The 17,651-nt window shown below is 48.2% G+C and overlaps 4 protein-coding genes across 4 annotated transcripts; 1 reads left to right on the top strand and 3 right to left on the bottom strand.

Moving 5' to 3' along the window:
• Positions 1–843: 843 nt before the first annotated feature.
• Positions 844–2,834, bottom strand: NEUTE1DRAFT_151014 (uncharacterized protein; the record flags this gene model as incomplete). Its single annotated transcript, XM_009859063.1, has 4 exons — positions 844–1,186; positions 1,263–2,049; positions 2,128–2,308; positions 2,409–2,834. 4 exons carry the CDS (start codon positions 2,599–2,601, stop codon positions 1,013–1,015), a joined length of 1,335 nt encoding a protein of 444 aa, XP_009857365.1.
• Positions 2,835–4,118: 1,284 nt separating this feature from the next.
• NEUTE1DRAFT_93415 (uncharacterized protein) lies at positions 4,119–6,600 on the top strand (the record flags this gene model as incomplete). The annotated part of the gene is made up of 2 exons (XM_009859064.1): positions 4,119–4,908; positions 5,125–6,600. 2 exons carry the CDS (start codon positions 4,231–4,233, stop codon positions 6,598–6,600), a joined length of 2,154 nt encoding a protein of 717 aa, XP_009857366.1.
• A 339-nt stretch (positions 6,601–6,939) lies between these two features.
• NEUTE1DRAFT_106664 (uncharacterized protein) lies at positions 6,940–8,300 on the bottom strand (the record flags this gene model as incomplete). Its single annotated transcript, XM_009859065.1, has 4 exons — positions 6,940–6,955; positions 7,105–7,885; positions 7,991–8,042; positions 8,154–8,300. 4 exons carry the CDS (start codon positions 8,298–8,300, stop codon positions 6,940–6,942), a joined length of 996 nt encoding a protein of 331 aa, XP_009857367.1.
• Positions 8,301–9,832: 1,532 nt separating this feature from the next.
• NEUTE1DRAFT_93417 (uncharacterized protein) lies at positions 9,833–12,094 on the bottom strand (the record flags this gene model as incomplete). The annotated part of the gene is made up of 2 exons (XM_009859066.1): positions 9,833–10,500; positions 10,585–12,094. 2 exons carry the CDS (start codon positions 12,092–12,094, stop codon positions 9,833–9,835), a joined length of 2,178 nt encoding a protein of 725 aa, XP_009857368.1.
• Positions 12,095–17,651: the final 5,557 nt, after the last annotated feature.

Genomic DNA, 17,651 nt, shown 5'->3' on the forward strand with positions numbered 1-17,651 from the left:
GACAAACAAGCTGCTGTCTGCCGAAAACATACTTCTGCCAGGCACAAAACATGTACCAAGGTAGGTAACTAAAGCATACGAACCTCGTAGAAGATCGAACGACTAAAAAAAGGGTAAAGTATAATCTAGCCACTCCTCATGTCCAACAATCCAAACCGATTTAACCGATTTAACTAACACGATCAATCCGATCTAATCGTGGCGAATTTTTTTAGTTTCCTGCTGAGCTTAGTGTAGTTAAGTACCCAACAGCCAACTTGCACTGCACAGCCCTGTTCTAGGCAGTCTCGCGAGTGGAGTTTGACGTTTTCAGCCGCAACACCGGCGGCACTCCTCCTCTGCACACACATCGAGCTGTTCACGAAAACAGATACATAGAAAACAGTGTACAATATGACGACCCAGACTATCGGGTCATGATCGAGATTGAGTTCAGTCCGTATCCAGACTCTCGGTGGCCCCTGTTTCGGACCGAACTCTCCGGCCCTTTTCAGGTACCTTGTTCCTTACCTTACCTACCTTAGCTGCCAGGCACATGCTGCGTACCGATCCCTCCGATCCGTGCCCCACCCGGATCCGACTGGGGGTCCACATCGGCGTGCTTTGAGTACCTGTAGAGGCAGTGTAGCTTACACCGTCCGGCCGGGTCCCGGGTAGTCGGGTTCGTTCGTTTGGGCTGGGGTTAGGGTGGTTTGGATGGTGGTTTCAAGGGGTTCAGTTTGTTTTGAAACTGCCTGACCTTTACTTTGGGTATACTCGTTTCGATATAGGGTAGGGAGGGTATCATGGAGGTTCACATCGCATCAAAACCAGCGACGCTCATCATGCAGGGAAATCAATTAGCACCGTGAACAATTCTGCTGTATGTACCTAAGTAGATTCAGATAAACTTCAATAAATCTCAAAAAAAAGGAAATATTTGCAACTTCTCCCGCCTGTAGACACAACCAACCCATCAATCTATACCTACCTCTGCTTTTTCACCTCCCTTGACCAGCAGATATCCATGTGTTTAGTTATCCTTGCTCCTCAGCTTCTTCAACCTCACCGTGCCCTCAAACAAGCCTCTGTCTACCGCCGCCGCAACGGTCAAGGTACCACCCACGACCGCGCAAAGACCAGCCAAGAAGCCAAGGAAGGACTTGGCGCGCTCTTCGCGGTTGACCACCTTCATGGGGGAGATGTCCTATCGCCCACTTTGTTAGCACTCATCACCACCACCATATTATAAATCCACACCCAGATAGGTATAGGGGACTTACGTAGGAGAAAAACACGCCCGGAATACCTCCCCTACTGTGCAACCGCTCACCATGACCCTCCTTCGAATCATCACCTCCTGTCAAGCTGCGCTTATGGCTGGTAACGCTATACTGATGCGTCTCCATGCTTCCATCTGATCCGTACCCATACGCGCCCAGTCCAACACTGTGGTCCTGCTCCCAAGTCGCCTTGTTCTGCGCCGCCTGCTTCTCCCACCCCAAGGGCAAGTAAGAGGTCGGCACGATCTTGACAAAGTACATGAAGTTGTAGTTTGGATCGTCCGTCTCCTGCTTGGTGTTGTCCAGGGGATTCAAATGGTGGTTCGTCCACAGCGTGTTCTTCCCATTACCACCCAACTTGCGAACCAAGTCGTCAGGCAGCTGGGGACCGAATCGCAACGAGTGAATGATGTGGCTGAAGGAGTGGCCGCCGGGGACGGGCGTGCTCCACCACTGCGCCAGGTCGTGGACGTGCATGTTGCCGTTGGAGAAGGACCGGCCGGGCGCAATGTGGAAGTTGCCAATCACCTTGTTGACGCGCAGGCCGCCTTCGATGCGGCAGCCTTCGTGGCGCTGCTCGGCCAGCCGCTCCGTGTAGTGCTCCCGCTGGCATTGCTCCATGGTGGCGCCGTCGCCAAAGGCCCATGAGGCTTGGGCGTAGGCTTCGCGCACTTCTTCGCAGGTGGAGCAGCAGCCGGGCTTTTTGGCGTTGTAAGGGGCCGGGGCGCCGTAGCAGGGACCGCAGTAGGAGGGATCGAGGTGGGTGGCGGATTCGTCGGCGGCGTGGCTGTTGGGTAAGAGGTGTTAGTGGTGGTGCTATTGGTAATAGGTAATGGAAGGGGGAGATGGGTAAGGGAAAACGTACAGAGAAAGAATCTTGGCGTCAATCTCGCCTCCTCCTTCGCTTTGGGGCCTAAGTCTGATCTTCTTGACGCCGTGCTGGACGCCGTGTTGTTGCTCGCCGGATACGTCCATTACGTCGAGGGTCAAGAGTTCGCAGGGTACTTTGGGGAAGGTGATGTTGAGATGGATTTCCATTCGTTCGCCTGTGGGATTCCGTCATGGTCAGCTTCTCTTCTTCCTATCTGTCTTGACTATCCAGCTCTACTGTCTATGGGTTGCTGTTGTTGGGGTAAGTATGCGCACCTCGTCCCTTGTCAACCACCAACTCGGGGTGTATCACCACCTTCCTGTAGTCTCTCCATTCTCCCCACGAGAGGAACAAGACAACAAGCAGGGAGACAATGGTGACGATGCCTCCGGATGTTGTCCTGATCCTGGCATCTTCGACTGTTTTTGTAAAAGCGTCGAGCTTGGTGAATCTCGATTTCCCGGCCATCTTGGATCGTCGGCGGGTTTGTTGAAAGTTGCCTCTAGGGGCGGACGGGCTTCGGTGGAATCAGCGACGGCAATGACCCAACTGAATTCTCTGGATATGGACACAGTGTAATGAGCAGGTAGTTCTACCCCTAAGTAGCCGAGGGACGAGGGAATGTTCCAATGGAAGGTTCCACGTGGTTTCGTTGGTGGAGGGGTTCGTTTCCTCCCTTGCTGGGTGTTGTTGGTTCCCGTAGAGGGACGGAGCTTGCGCGTCACCAAGCGGGAACGGGTGGAAGCTGTGGAATTGACAACGGTACTCAAAGCTCCAGCTCCAGGCTGTTGTTAGTGGAATGTCAACTCTCTCATTCAGCTGTAGCCTTGTAGCTCGGGCGGGACGGGATAGGCGATCTTCACAAAGACTCCAAATTCCAGAAACGAGGGGCAGCAATCTAACAAACGAATAAGCACTTATTAAGTTCTCGTTGACACTTTCGCTACTTCATCACCATCAATCAATCAATCAACCCTCCGGATTATTTAGTATCTTTTAACTGTTAACGAAACGAAACGCTAACGGACCTGAGTTGAGGCCACCTTACACGCTGATTCCCGGTCCGTTTTCTGATTGGTCAGTAAGTCTCCTAGGGATACCCACTACGTCGACCACCCATGATCCTGGGGATGAACCGTCTTGGCGCTGCCAGGGGAAATTTGTCCTGCATGAACCCTTTTTGTCTTTTGTTTTCTGGAACAGTGATGCCCTTTTTCCAGGAATGGCATGGTGATCAAAACATTGGACTCTGTCCACTTTTGACTCCCGCTTTGTTGCCACGACAACCGTATGTGAAGTCACTGCATCTCTAGCATCTGTTTGCAAAGAATACTGGACCAGATAATGATAGCCTCGAACAATATGTCCATGTCTGCTCGCCAGCATCAAGCCATCATGGCCTTCCTCAAAAATAAAAAATAAAAATCGAGAACAGTTCTGTATCGAAGGGAAGGAACAAAAGAGTCGGCTCATTTGTCACTGAACTGACTTTCCCGTAGGTATCACAGGCACAGGTGGAGGTTTCCTCTGGGTTCTATTTTCGCAAAGTCGCAGATGCAATGCTGGTTATTGCCTTGAGGAATTGCCAGCCTTGAACCATGAGCTCTTGCAGGCAATGCAGTCTGGCCAACAGAGGAAAGTCTGAGCCACCACCAGACTGGTTTCTGTTTGCCTCCCACTTTCCTCCTCTTGCTAAGAAAAGGTTGTGAGGCCCTATAAGGGGCAGATGTTCTTGAAGGGAAGTACAATCATCTAACTTGGACACCAACTTGAACTGAAGTAAGTTGAAATCTAGGATTTTACCAACCTAATCCACACACCAGTCACTGTCACCAACCATCACAACATCAAGTGTTACGCCAATCCATCATTTGATCGTTCTTCAGCAACTATACCATCACACAATATTGCACAGCTAAATCTTGGTTAATGTCCATCCAACAACATACCCAACATCATTGATCACAACTACAACAGACAAGCATCGCTCCAATCTGCTTCCCACATCAGTTCACCAAAAAGACTACCATAAACAACCAACCCAACTTACCACACAAACACACACTACACTCGGAACTACCAAGCTAACTACCCAAAATGGGCTCCGCCTCTTCCACCGGGGCCGACGACTTCGAGCGTGGCCGGCCGTTGACACGCGCGGGCATCGACGACGAGACCGGTACAGACAATACGAACTACAGCCCTTCCCTCTCTTCCCGTGCCGACAGCAATCAAATTATTTCCAGTCCTCCATATCTTCCATCTTCTCCTCGTCCTCACTTTCGATCTCCCCATTCTACTTCACCTCGTCCTCGCCCTCGTCATCGCTCTCCTCCTCGTCCTTTTTCTCGTTCTCCCCTTCCTCGTCCTTTTTCTCGTTGTCCCCTTTCTCTTCGTGCTAGTTTTCCTCCTCGTACGGGCTTTCCATCAGGTTTCGCCCCCAGTTTCTTTGAGCGTGCCACTGCTGCCGCCAGAGCCGCCAACCTGGCGGCCAACAGCCGTCGTGGCAGCTCACCTAGCTCGTTCGACGAGCGTGAAGTTCCCTCCCCCTCCTCTCGTGACTCTTCTCGACCCTCAGCCCGCTTAGCCCGCTACTCCGCTGCCCCGTCACCAGATGCCCGCCCCATCTATTCTCCCGATCTTCGAGATTCCAATTTACCTTTTCCTTCCTTTCCTCCTCCTCCTCCTGCAGCTAAGCCACGCAACACGGCGCCCTACGGCTTCAATTATCCTCCTTATTCTGCCTCCAACAACAATAACAGGAACCAACACTCGGTGAAACCTTAGTACGACACCGAAAGCGAAAGAATTGCATTCGAACTCCGCAAGCGAGGGGAAATGGCGCAACTGAGAAGCCTCGAGCGCGACGGACGAGATCCGGCGGATTTACAACATTTTGAGGGGTGTATCCGTGAACAAGGGTACGCGCTTCGCCCGTTTATGGGCAGGTTATCGACGACAGATGGCTGGGACTATGAAATGGGGTTGAAGGCATTGCCGGAGTGCTTGATTGCAGACAAGGAATGCTGGCGGGCGTTGGATCCGTCCAAAACGGGGGCGAAGGAGGGATTTGGACGTCCCAATTTTGACGTGTGGGTGGAGAAGGAGTTTACGAGCGTTGTGCTGTGTGTGGCGGATAAGAGGAACAAGTGTAGGGGGGTCATAGTGCGGTACAGGATTGATGAGAGGATGCATGAGGTGAAGGAGGCGGAGGGACTGGATCTTGATTTGGGGTTCGATGTGGGTACGAGTGGGAAGGGGGCTCCGGTTTGGAAGAAAGGGGTGCTGGGGTTGAAGGTAATTGACTTTTGGAGGCCGGGAGTGGGGGATAAGGAGTTGCAGGCTGCGCTAGGAGAGACAACTAGTGATGTCTTTGGACTACTCGAGGACGTGGATGCTATTCAAATTCACGGTGGCGCGGGGCCGTCGATGAGCGGGAATGTGGAGTATCCGATCGATGCGAGAATGAGAAGGTACTTGGACATGGAGGAGAATGTCCAAAGGCTCGCGATGGAGCTGGGGTATGAGCAAGTAAGTGAGGAGCAAAAGCCAATGGGTGTGCGGTGGGTGTTGGAATTTCCGCGAGACGCGTTGGACGACTTATTCAGGATTATGGACAAGTTGTCGAGGAACAAGCTTGAGGAGAAAGTATGGAAGGAGAGGGAGAGGAAAATCGAGTTTGAAAGGTGCGCAGAGGAGGAAGAATTCAAGGTTGTCAATGAGGCTGGCGCCGGCGGAACAAAGTATGTGGAGGATGCGGGCGTGACTGCGGATTTGATGGACATGGCCCTGCTTAATGAGATGGAACGACGTGGCTTCCAAGAGGTCCGCACCAGGGCCGACGACGCCAGACGCATGCCGATATCTACAGGTGATCTGCCGGTCCGGAACAGTGGAGGCGGCTTGGGACCAGTGCTGTTTTCTGCTAGCCCCTCGCCGTCGGGCAGCGTGAACTCTGACACGGATCGCAGCATAGTGCTTCCTTGGGAGGAAAACCCCGGGTTGCGTGGGAGAGCTATCTTGCGATACATCGAGAGAGATAGCCCAGAGTCTGGGGAGGTGGACGGAACCCGGTCGGAAGACGCTATCCCCGAGCAGTCAACCATGTTGGAGCACAAGGAGAGCACCAGTCCAAAGCCCGGCCAGGAGGAGGAAAGCAGGTCGGAAGGCGACAGCATGTCTAGCCCGGAAATCGCAACACTCTTCAAGGACGAGCAGTCTTCGGATGATGAGATGTTTCCAGATGAAGAGTCTTCCTCGGAAGACGCCGACGACGAGGGAGACAGATATCACCTCTCTGGGTCTAATAGTCCGGAGAACAAGCCGACTCTTGTTGAAGGCGTCGATGTCGATGCCGAAAAAGCTGGGGGTTCTCTTGATGGAAACAAGGATGTCGATGTCAGTGTCAGGCCTGTTTATCCTTCCGATGAGGATTCTCCTCATGATGACTCCTCGGATGATGAATGAGGTTGTCGATTTGGCGGCTGTTTATCATGAAGATTCTTCTGGTGACGAAAACGATGTTGACTAGGAAGGTCAGGCGGATGAGAACAAATAGAGTGAGAAGCCAGACGAGGACGATGCCAGGCTGCGCTTGCTCGATTTGCTTGGTGTCAACAGAAGTGCTTCTCCGGACGACGAGAATGAGACCAAGAACAGTGAAGCGAAAGGAAGCCTTTGGGGTCCGGGAGGAGTGTTATGGTCTTGGGTATTGGTGTGAAAACATAAAATCGTCGTTCTCGTCAGCGTCGCGTGTATCAATCCTCTGGATATAGCGTAAACAAACATAATGTCTATTCCATTCTGTCAGCGCTCTAACTTGCTGTACACTGTCAACTTCTCAAACCCTCCTAAGACTTGAGCCTCTCGCTCCTCGCCATGTCATCCTGCGCGTCTTTAACCAAGAAACTGTAACATAATAGTTAGCTTCCATCTCCCTTTTAGCTTCAGTCAACTGGATAAGATACTCACTTATACCAAATAATCGTCGGCACAATGGTGCCCGCATGCCACAAACTATGCGCATCCACACTCCCCCAAAGCGGCGGGAAATCCAACAGTTCCAAACTCATGGCCACCAACACCCACGCCACCACAATACCCGGCCACGCCGCCCACCCCTTCTTCTGCTCCCGGTACCTGGTCCACGAATACCAACTCCACAGCAGATTCTGCACCGCCCCGACCGCCACGTTGGCCGCCATGTTATACGTGTAATCCCACGCCCACATCTTCAGGTACGTGACATGCGCCACATACATCAAAATGCACAAAGCCGTCCACAGTCGCAAAAGCGACTCGCGGCGCGGCGTGTCCTTCTTATCCAGCCTAAAGATGCGCACAACCGTATAATACAGTCCGTACAAAACGTTGGCGCCCGCAGCGAAATAGTCGAGTTGTTCGGTAACGGGGAAATCCCTTGTGTGAAAAACGGCGCTGAAGAACCACGAGGCCATGCCGACGTAGGAGAGCAGGATGTACCATTTCCGTAAGGGGTAGGAGGGCGGGATGTTGGGGAGGATTTTGGTGTAGAGGCCTTGGTAGTGGGCCCAGAAGTTGCCGAGCGAAAAAAGAACGGAGAGAGGTTCTTGCATCCCGAGAAAACGGATAAAGGGCCATTTACCGTGGTATTGGACGACTGGGTGAGGGAAGGGGGGAGGAGATTGGGAGAGGCGCGAGGAGGTGGTGAGGTGTTGGCAGGTGTAGTCGCATTCGGAGGGGCAGGACCAGAGGAGGAGGCGGCGGTGGAGGGCTGCAAGCAGTCAGATCGTTGTTGTTCTTGACGACAAAGGTAGCGTAGGTAGCTAGATAGTGGATGGAGGAAGAGGGAAGGGGAAGGGGAAAAGGGAAGACGTACGAATGGGCGTTTGGTGTTCAGCGTCCGGACCGCAGTTTTCGCGTTCGCAGACCTAGTTTGTACCAGTATAACGTCAGTCGGTCTCTCTCTTTCTGTCCTGGGTTCCTCTTGTCTGTACAGAGCAAAGCTGTCCTTATTACTCCCAGGTTGGAAGACAACCCACCCTTATACACTCCTGAAACTCAGGTAGCCGATCGCCAATGGACGCCGCAACGGGTGTAGCTAGCGCGACGAAGCCTAGTAGGAGCAATTGTTGTATGGACAGGAAGCTGGGAGCCCCGCCTCGTTTAGGTGTGACGTTGAACTTCATGGTGTTGGCATTGGATGGCGGAGTCGAGCTCGATGGTGTTTGTGATTTGGGTCTCTATTGTCAGGTTGGAGGGGAGCTTCGGGCTTGGAGGACGGGAGGGAAACGCGTGTGGTTGTGGTTCGGCGCGGTGCAGGGTGAGGTTGGTGGTAGCTTGATGGTTCGATACCTAGCTCGGGTTCGGGGTCTCGGGGTGTTGCGTCAGACCGAATACCTATCGAGTCTAGCTAGCGACGGTCGGGAACTATTATTGCGACCACAAGCTGAATGGTGAAGCTATACGGAAAGGCGTCGACATAGCCAGCAGTGTCGATTGAAGATGTTAATCGATCCGAACCCCGGAATTCGAATGCCGCGGTTGGCGTTGGCATTCAGCGGGGCAACGCTAATAAAGATGAATGAAAGTCTCCGGGCGGGACAAGGCGCAGGGGCGGGCGGCAGCACTATGTAACCCCACTCAGGGCACTGCTGTCCCGCTTCGGGCGGGAGGCGCCGAACAGGTGTGGGTCCAAGCGTCGCCTTGCTGGGCAGCGGGCAACAACACGTCAAACTCCGGAGGCCGGGACCGGGGCCGGGGCCGGGGCAGTATGTACTTCTGGCGTGGACTTGGTGGATTTATTAAGATCCGGTGAGGGTTTGAGGACGACTGTGTGTAATGCGATTTGACTGTGTCCGGATTGGAACTCTACTAATGTGAGACGTGTGTAGGTATTTTTGAAGTCTTGTTTCACAAGTCACATTCCTGGGCTGTTGGTCCAATGTCACTGGATAATTAAACAAAAGCGGAATGCAGAGAACGAGTACGTCCATCGGGCTTGATTGATGTCAAGACATGGGTAAGTCACCAAGCTGCAATGTTGAGCTATATGCGAGTATAAGCCTTTAATGATCGAACAATGTGCGCTAGAGACGAGTATTGCAAGTTCACATGTATCTGAATAAACAAGATAACGAGTGATATGAGAATCTAAGTAGGCTAGAAGAAAGATATTAGATATGCTGTGAGGTGAGTTTCGCTATTGACGCCGTTCCATGTGGCAAGTACATGACCAAAACCCGTGAGGGAAAAAAAAAGAGGAGAGAAAGATACCAATCAGTCGCCATGTACTGTTTCACCATGGTACGGTTGATTGTACAGAGAGTAGAGCGAAGTAAAGAGGTCCGTCCCAAAGACAACAAAAGTCCAAAAAGAAAAGAAAAAAAGAGATACCAAGTATGCAAAGAAAGGAATGCCTCGCGGCACAATAAGTAAATGAAGCCAGTGCCACCACGTTGCGTACTGACTGTGTGAAGTCACTGGTAGGAACTCTCCAAGGATATTCATCCATCCTCCTTCTTCAATACAACCGTCTGGTGCATGCGGATGCCAACAGACATATGCCTTCATAAACGCCATGAACCCCGACTTTCTCCGCCGGCCATGCAGTAGTAGTAGGTAAGGAGAAACACTCTCATAACGCCGTTCCTCCGTAAAGCATAATCATACGCAAGAACACTCCATCCCAGAAGCAAAAGAAATGGACAGAGGGACGGACTTAAAACGGACTCCCAGACCTCCTCCTCCCGCCCTCCCCACCCCTCCGTCTACTAAACTCTCTTAACCGCTGCCTCAGATCCGCCATCCTCCCACCTCTTGTTGTCTCGCTTCCGCTGCCACTGCCACTTGCACTTCCACTTCCAGTGCTGTTGGTCCTGCTAGCCTCTGGTCGGGGTCTCTGGAGTTCACTGATCGACTCCTGGCTCCGCCTCCCGCCACGTATTGGCCCTTGATTCATAGCCTGCTGCATCAACGCAGCTGGTCCACGACCAAGCATCCCCAGATCTACACTCTGTCCGTGTCCCGGTCTTCGGATGTGGCTGTGGCGAGTAGCAGAAAAGGTAGAGGTAAAGCTCAACGGCGATCCCAGCCTGGCAGGTGGTTGGGCATTGGACTCTTCTTGTGGAGGTGGGGCGACATGGAAGGGAGTAAAGCCGAGGATTGCTGGCATGCTGATGGAGCTGGGGAGGCCCTGTGCCTGTGGCTCGGATGGGATTGGAGCAGCAGCGAGATCGGCACCGGTGGAAGTAGACCTTGGGATAAACAAGTCGTCAAATCGGTGGCCTAATGTTGAACTGAATTCGGTTGACCTTCGGCCTCTGGTAGTGCTGGAGGTGGTGGTGCCCTCTTCTACCTTTGGCCTGGAGTCTACTGCTGCTGCTGCTGCTGCTGCTACGGAATCAGGAGCAGGAGCAGAAGCAGTCTTCTTTCTGTGGTCTCCACCCTGCGAATGCGTGTTCCTCCGCTTACCAGGCGCACTGGATCGGCTGAGTCTTACGGGGCTTTGGAGTCTGCCTGTTGTCGGCCGGCTATGTTGACCCGGGAGGGAATGGGAAATCGTCTGGCCCCTTTTGCGAGTGGTGATTGCGCCGATTGCGGCGGCAAGGGAGGCTGACGAGGAAGGACCATAGCTTCGCGGTTGGGCTGGTTCAGGGTCGTCAAAGTCTGCTTGTCCAGCGGATCTCGGGAAGGGGCCGAATAATGGAGAGCCAAGACGGCCCCGTAAAGGTTCCTGATCTGCGTCATTTGGCTGCCGCTGTGGGATCGGAATGGGTTGTAGAGCTTCAAAGATGCTCAGACTTGATCTCGTCAACTGTGCCAATGGCCCTTGTGGCTGCATGTGCTCAGATGTGGACAACGTAAGAGACATGGACATGTCCCCTGTCGCAAACGGCCGCTCCACCCTGGGCGTCTGGACAGATTGCATCGGAGTTACGCTTCGAGAGAGGAAGCGGTGGTTCTTAGCTGCCGCTGCCGCCTTTTGACGGCATAACTCCCTTAGCTGTGCCCTCGTGGCTGCTTGCGTATGCGGCCAGCACATGAACGTCCCGGCTCCCTCGGCGCTGCCACCGGCAGTGCTCCTTTGCGCTTTCGACCCCCGCCAGGTGCGAATGGCTTCGCGGGCAACTCGTGCGCACACTCCTTCCGGTGGAATGCAGTTCTTGCCCATGCGAAACGGTGTGACTTTGGGGTCTTGCAGGTAGAGGGAGTAGTAAGACCAGAGGTGATCGTTCATCGGCTTAGTCCAGGGGACTTTCTTTCTCGGTAATTTCAATTGGAGGTTGGCTTCCTTGGGGGTTGTGGTGGTGGTGGTGGTGGATAATGGTTGCAGGGTCTCGGTTGGTTCGTCAAAGTCAAGAAGGCCTGCTGTGCCGAAATCATGTAGAGTGTCCTCCTTCCCGTCGAGGGAGGCGATTTCAAGGTCACATTCGTCGGTTTCGTCGTCTCCAGAGAGTTGAGACCATTGGCTCGGAAAGGAGTCGCTGGTCTGGGTGGACTGGGACGTTGATGGCCTGCTTATGTCGTCGTCATCCTCTTCAGGTGTTGACTCGAAGCTACTGGTTGAACCAAGGGTCCAATCCGGGTATCGACGGGGTGTTAATGTTGGTAGCGCCATGGGTGTTGGTACTGGTGTCTTTGGTCCTGCGTCTGAATACGCCCTGGCCCGGGGGATTTGCAAAGACAGGGAGTCTTGATAGGGTTCTGGAGAGAAGGGATGCATGGTAAAGTCCTCTGGGTCTGACTCTGGCTCTTCGATACTGGGGATGGCGAGGTCTGCTGCTGCTACGGAAGCCAGGAATTGCTGTGACGCGGCGAGCTGGTTCGAAGTGGTGCGTCTCTTGACTTTGAGACGGGGTCTGGGAGGCGAAGGAATTTGGGGGAAGCCGTCATGTTCTGGAATTAGGTTTATAGGCGTCCTTGGTCCTTCGCTGGCGTCGGGAAGTTCGAGCGCGACGGCATAGCGAAAGTCGCGTGGCATTGTTACACGCCCGGAGGAATGTTGTTGGTCCATTATGTCTTATACAAGCGTCATGCGGTATTGGGCTGGGACGGGAAGAGCAAGGGATGAATAAAAGGGTGGTAATAAGTTGAAACAGGCGCGAGCGAGGTCGGCGACGAGGACTCGATGGCGCGGCGAATGTGGTGTTGAGAAGTCGAGTGTCGCCAAATGAGTGGTGAAAAGGTACCAAGGGAAGGGCGACAGGAGAGGAAGATCCCAGACGGTTGATAGTCGGCGCAAGCCGTCTCTTTGTCGCAAAGGCGGTCGGCCGGTCGGTCGGTCGGTCGGTCTTTGTTGATGTTACGCGACGCGACGACCTGACCGTCAAGGTGCTGTGGATGCGATGCGATGCAATACAAAACAAAAGAGATGAAATGGCGGACCAAATGGGGATGGCTGGGGTGCGGCAGGCAGAGAGGCCGAATCGGCGGAATTAAAGGAACCAAGGACGTACTATGTACGTGTACAAGTCAAGGAAAAAGCAAAAGGATTGATGGGCAGAAGGCAGAAGTACCGACGACTGTATAGAGGATGGGTGTAGTACTGTGCCAATTGTTATGGTGAAACACGATGCTGTCGTGGTCGTGGTTCGTCGTGATCGGCGTAAGTAGTAGGTAGTCGGCGTGGTCGGCGTGGCTCCTTATCGCGTTCAAGTTGTATTGTCGTTGCGTCTGCAAGGGAAGAAAGAGGGGACTGAGCTCGAGACTGCTGCAGTGTCGGATGGTTGGGGGAAATTAGGTGTTGGCTGTTGTTGTTGTTGCTGGTGTTTGGTGTCGTCAAGGTGAACTTTGCGGAAAAGAGCGAGTGTCGGAGTGAAAGGGTCAATCAATCAATCAATCAATCAACTGAGCGGAAGGTCTCAGTCGCAAGTGCGCGCGGGCGGGCGTCTTTTGCTGCCAACTTTCTTGTCTTGAGATGGAATATAGAAGCAGGCGGATGATGCGACCAAGACGCCAGGGTTTGTGGGAAATGCGCCAGAAGCGCGCACCTATAATCGAGCGAGTCGCAAAGAGGTGAGGTCGTAAAAAAGAGAGAGCCGCAAAGACGACAAGAGCAAGAGGGGGAGGACAAAGTAGATGGAAGTGGTGAGTGGTTGCAGGGACGAGCGGATGGAACTCGGGTCGTTGGACTCTGCGTGGATGCGATCGATATGCGATAGCGAGGGCAAGGGTCCGTCAAAAGTGGGAATGGATGTGCTATGTATGTGTATGTATAAGTATAATGTATGTAGGTACAAGGCAAGGTCGTACAGTAGCTTCATCAGCCTCGGAATCAGATCAGCCAGAGATGGAAAGAGGACGGAACGAACAGGGACAAGGGTTGAGGAGGCATCTCTCTTGAGATCCTGTCAATTCAGTCACATACGTCGTTCCCTCGGATATAACATCTCTTGTCTCTTGAAAACCACACCATGTTAATAAAATCCATGTCAACATATACACAGGTATCTATATATATACAAACCACAAGATCAGCCAGTGGTGAACCAACATCGACGACCGACAACAACAACAACAAGCGCAACAACGACCCAATCGTGTACACAACAACAACAACTCAAGGGTCCGTTGTCCACCTGTCGCGGCACGGAAGCCGGCTCTTAACTCTGACACTTGAAGCCCGCAGTGGAGTTCATGCCGGCGTGGAGTTGCTTGGATGTGGAGAGATGGAGGCCGCCGCTTCACAAGTGTAACCCAGCTTCGACGACAACAACATCAACAACATCAACAACATCACAACATCACAACATCACGACATCACGACATTGACAATAACAATAACATCGAAAGTTTAAACATGAGATCCAATCTGGAAGCAAAGGTAGCAGCAATAGTACTGCCTACTGACAGAGAGACCGGCCGTCCGCGGAATCATCATGGCGTGAAGGACCAGTGATGGCCCCCCTCGGACCGTTCCATGAAGGAAGTCCAACGCGTCGTGAACGCGATCCCAACGTCTTAGCGGCGGCTTGTGATTGGCCACTCACAAAAACAACCGACCATCCAGGACGCGTCCCATGTTGTTCATGTTGTTCCCAAAATGGACGACACAGAGCGAAGACTCAAGAACCTCAGCGGTCACCCACCCACCCACTTGTCACCACGGCCAGTGATGTAATCTGCAGCGCTAAAAAACTAAAAAGTCCTTAGTACTGTAACCTCATGTGAGCACTGCCGCCGGAGACAGGGTTTCTTTCTTTTCGATGCCGATTTCCATATGTAATTCCTGCTGTCGTTGACTTGTTGAACTTTTGACGCATTGGCAGATTTACTTACCCATCCACACCTGAGAGATGGAAATGAGAACAGAGGTGAAGGGAGGAACTGAAGGGAGAAAGTGACGGCCAATCTGCGAGAGAGAGAGAGAGAGGGAGGAGGTGCAGCTGCACGTCGGCCCTACTTAACTTCCTGCCGTCTAGTCTACCATAGTCGGCCTGTTAAAACATTAAGTCGCTGTTGTTGATCGATTGTTGCCTCATAATCCGTCGTGCCTGAGAAGGTTTGAGAGCGTTCGTGGCGTTACCATCAGAAGATGCGGCATCTCATTGATAAAATAACACTCGATCGCTTGTCGATGATGATGATGGTAGCCGAGAGCACCTGGCAGCTGTGAGCGACCGGGGCGATTGAAATGGTGGGGTTCGATGCAGTGCAGTGGTCAATGCACGGGTACGCGGTGTACATACAGCCAATGATCGATGCGACCTTTCAGTTTCGCGTCGGTGTCTAGTTGAGGCGACCCCCCTTGTGGGTCTCGTTTGCAGCCAACCTGCGTTTAACTCGCAGGTACAAATATCGAAGGTATACCCCACAATGTACAAAATGTAATTAAATATATATAAGCTCAACATTTTATGATATATACTTAATGTATATATTATATATAAATTCAATATTCTAATACTACTTATATAATACTTTTAGAAGTCTTATTAATTATAAAAGAAATTGTAAGGATATTAATATTTTTTTTTTAAAACGAATATCAGATAGAAGATAAAAAGTAAATATACTAAGCGAACTATTAGAAGGAGGGTTTAAAAATTGAAAATTACTGTTTGATTTTTATTTTTTCTCTCCCTTAATAATATTATTAATAACTACCACTATATTAACTAAATATACTCTTGAAGTAAATTAATTAATTTCCATAGGGTTTCTACAACCTCTTTTTTTCTGTAGGGTTTTCGCAGAATTAATTTCTTTTCTATACAAATTTTGCAGGGTTGACTTTTTTTTATATAGTTTTTATAAGGTTAATTTTTTTCTTACTTTCTTTTCAAATATAAAGTAATATAATTTTTTTGGAAAGTCTTTAATAAATACTAGAAGTTTAAAACTTAGCCGAAAGGTTTGCCTGCGGTTATAGTTATAATTAATATACTACCTGCCAGAATAAGTATAGAGTTTTTTAAATCTTATAAAAGCGTTGGAGACTATTTAGAAACCTCTTACTAACCCTTTATTTTTACTAAAATAAATGATACCGTACGGCCGAACTTTACTTATATAAGAAGTTCTATTATATATTAGCCGATGGTAATAATATTTATTTTCATACTAAAATAATAAATAAGAACGCTCTTTATTACTATTATAAAAATAAATATAATATTATTTTAGGTATTAAAAAGGACGAATTTATGAGTATAAATATTAATAATCGTTCCAACTATAATAAATAAACTATAGTTATTAGTAAATTAATACTTTCCCCTATATTTTCTAAAGGGTTTATCGGAGGGTTTAGAATAAAATTTGAAAGGGGTAATTAAGGGTAAAAAAACCGCTAATGAATATAAATATAATATGGCTTAATATAAATTATTAAAATATATTTTGAATACTATTACTATAGATATTATAATATTTAATAAATAAATCGCTAAACTTAAGAAAGCGGTATCCTCCCCGGCCAAAAAGAAATTTAAACGCGCCTTAGAGCGCTAAACTATTATCCAAACTACTATTATTAAAATTAAATACCGCACTATAGTTTCTAGGGGGGTTTAGAGGGGTATATATAAGGATTATAAAGGGCCTTTAAAACGCTTAAAAACTCCTAAAAAAAACCCTTAGGAAACTATTTAGAAACCCTTTAAAAATATTTTGGAAACCCTTTACTAATATATTATTAAAAGCTAAAAAAACCGCTATTAAAGCTATTTATACTGAGGGTATTAAATACGAATAGTGTAAGGAGGTAAAGGTTTGTAAATGTATTATCTATTATATAAAGTATAATATTATATTTAAATAAAAGTTTAGAAAGGATTTTAAAAGCCCTCTTATTAATAATACCCGTAAGGCTTTTTGCTAGTTTACTAATATAAACGTTAATTTAAACGAATTATTAAATAGCGGAAAATACTATTCCGGCTATAGATACTCTAGGCGTAAACTTTTATCCCCTTTTTTAACCCCTTTAATATCTACTTTTTTAGGGGTTATTAAAAGCTTATTAATTTCTTAAAAACCCTGGCTAATTAGTAAATTTATAATTACCTTTTACAATTATAAGAATATATAAAACTATTACTTAATTCGCTCCTTTAGCATTCTAAAGGATATTATTGTTATTATTAATATAGTAGGTATAAAACTCTATTATAAGAATGTAGAGGTTTAAAACTTTGTAAAAGTGACTATGTAAATTAAATATACTAAATACAATTTAAAGAAATATATTAACGAACGCTATTAATATTATACTATTAATAAAATATATTTCAAACCCGAGGATAATAATAATAATAAGGACGAGGGTAGTAAGGCCGATACTAGTAATACCTAATTTTAAAGTTGGGTAGGGGTTTTTTAATAATTAGTTATAAATTTCCTATAATCTTCTTATAATATTTTTCTTAATAAAATTAAAGCGTAGGTGTAGGCTGGAAAAAGGGTTCAAAAACGGTTCCGGAAGGGTTTTAAAAAGGTTTTAAAAGGGTTTATAAACGGTTAATAATCAGTTTCTAGAGGGTTATTTCCTTATTTTAAAGGGGTTATTAAAGGGTTATTATATAGTTATAAAGTAATATATTATAATATTACATAGAATTTAGTATTCCGTTCCTACCGCCTAATAATATTTAATTCTTACCCTTAATTTAATCTTTGCTTGGTCTTTTCTTATAGTATATTACTATAAAAAAAACCTCTTTAATTTTTATATACGTAGTCTATAAATACTAAGTTTTTTTAGGAAAAAAATTTTTTGCTAAGTTTTTTTTCAAAGAATCCAAAAAAGAAATCGCCTAGTTTTTTTTTAAATAAAATAAAAAGAAATCGCTAAGTTCTTTTTAAAGAAAATAAAAAAAAACCGCTAAGTTTTTTTTTTTAAGAAAATATAAAAAAATCGCTAAGTTGTTTTTTCAAAAAAAAATAAAATAATTCGCTAAGTTTTTTTTCTAAAAGAGATTATAAGAAAATTATTAAATTTTATGATTTGTTTATAAAAAGAAACATGAATTATTGAATACTTTTTAATAATAGAAATTTAAAAAAATTATTTATTTTTCCTTTTTTAAAAGAATTGG

This window comes from Neurospora tetrasperma (genome assembly GCF_000213175.1).
Source record: "Neurospora tetrasperma FGSC 2508 unplaced genomic scaffold NEUTE1scaffold_81, whole genome shotgun sequence".
NCBI lineage: Eukaryota > Fungi > Ascomycota > Sordariomycetes > Sordariales > Sordariaceae > Neurospora > Neurospora tetrasperma.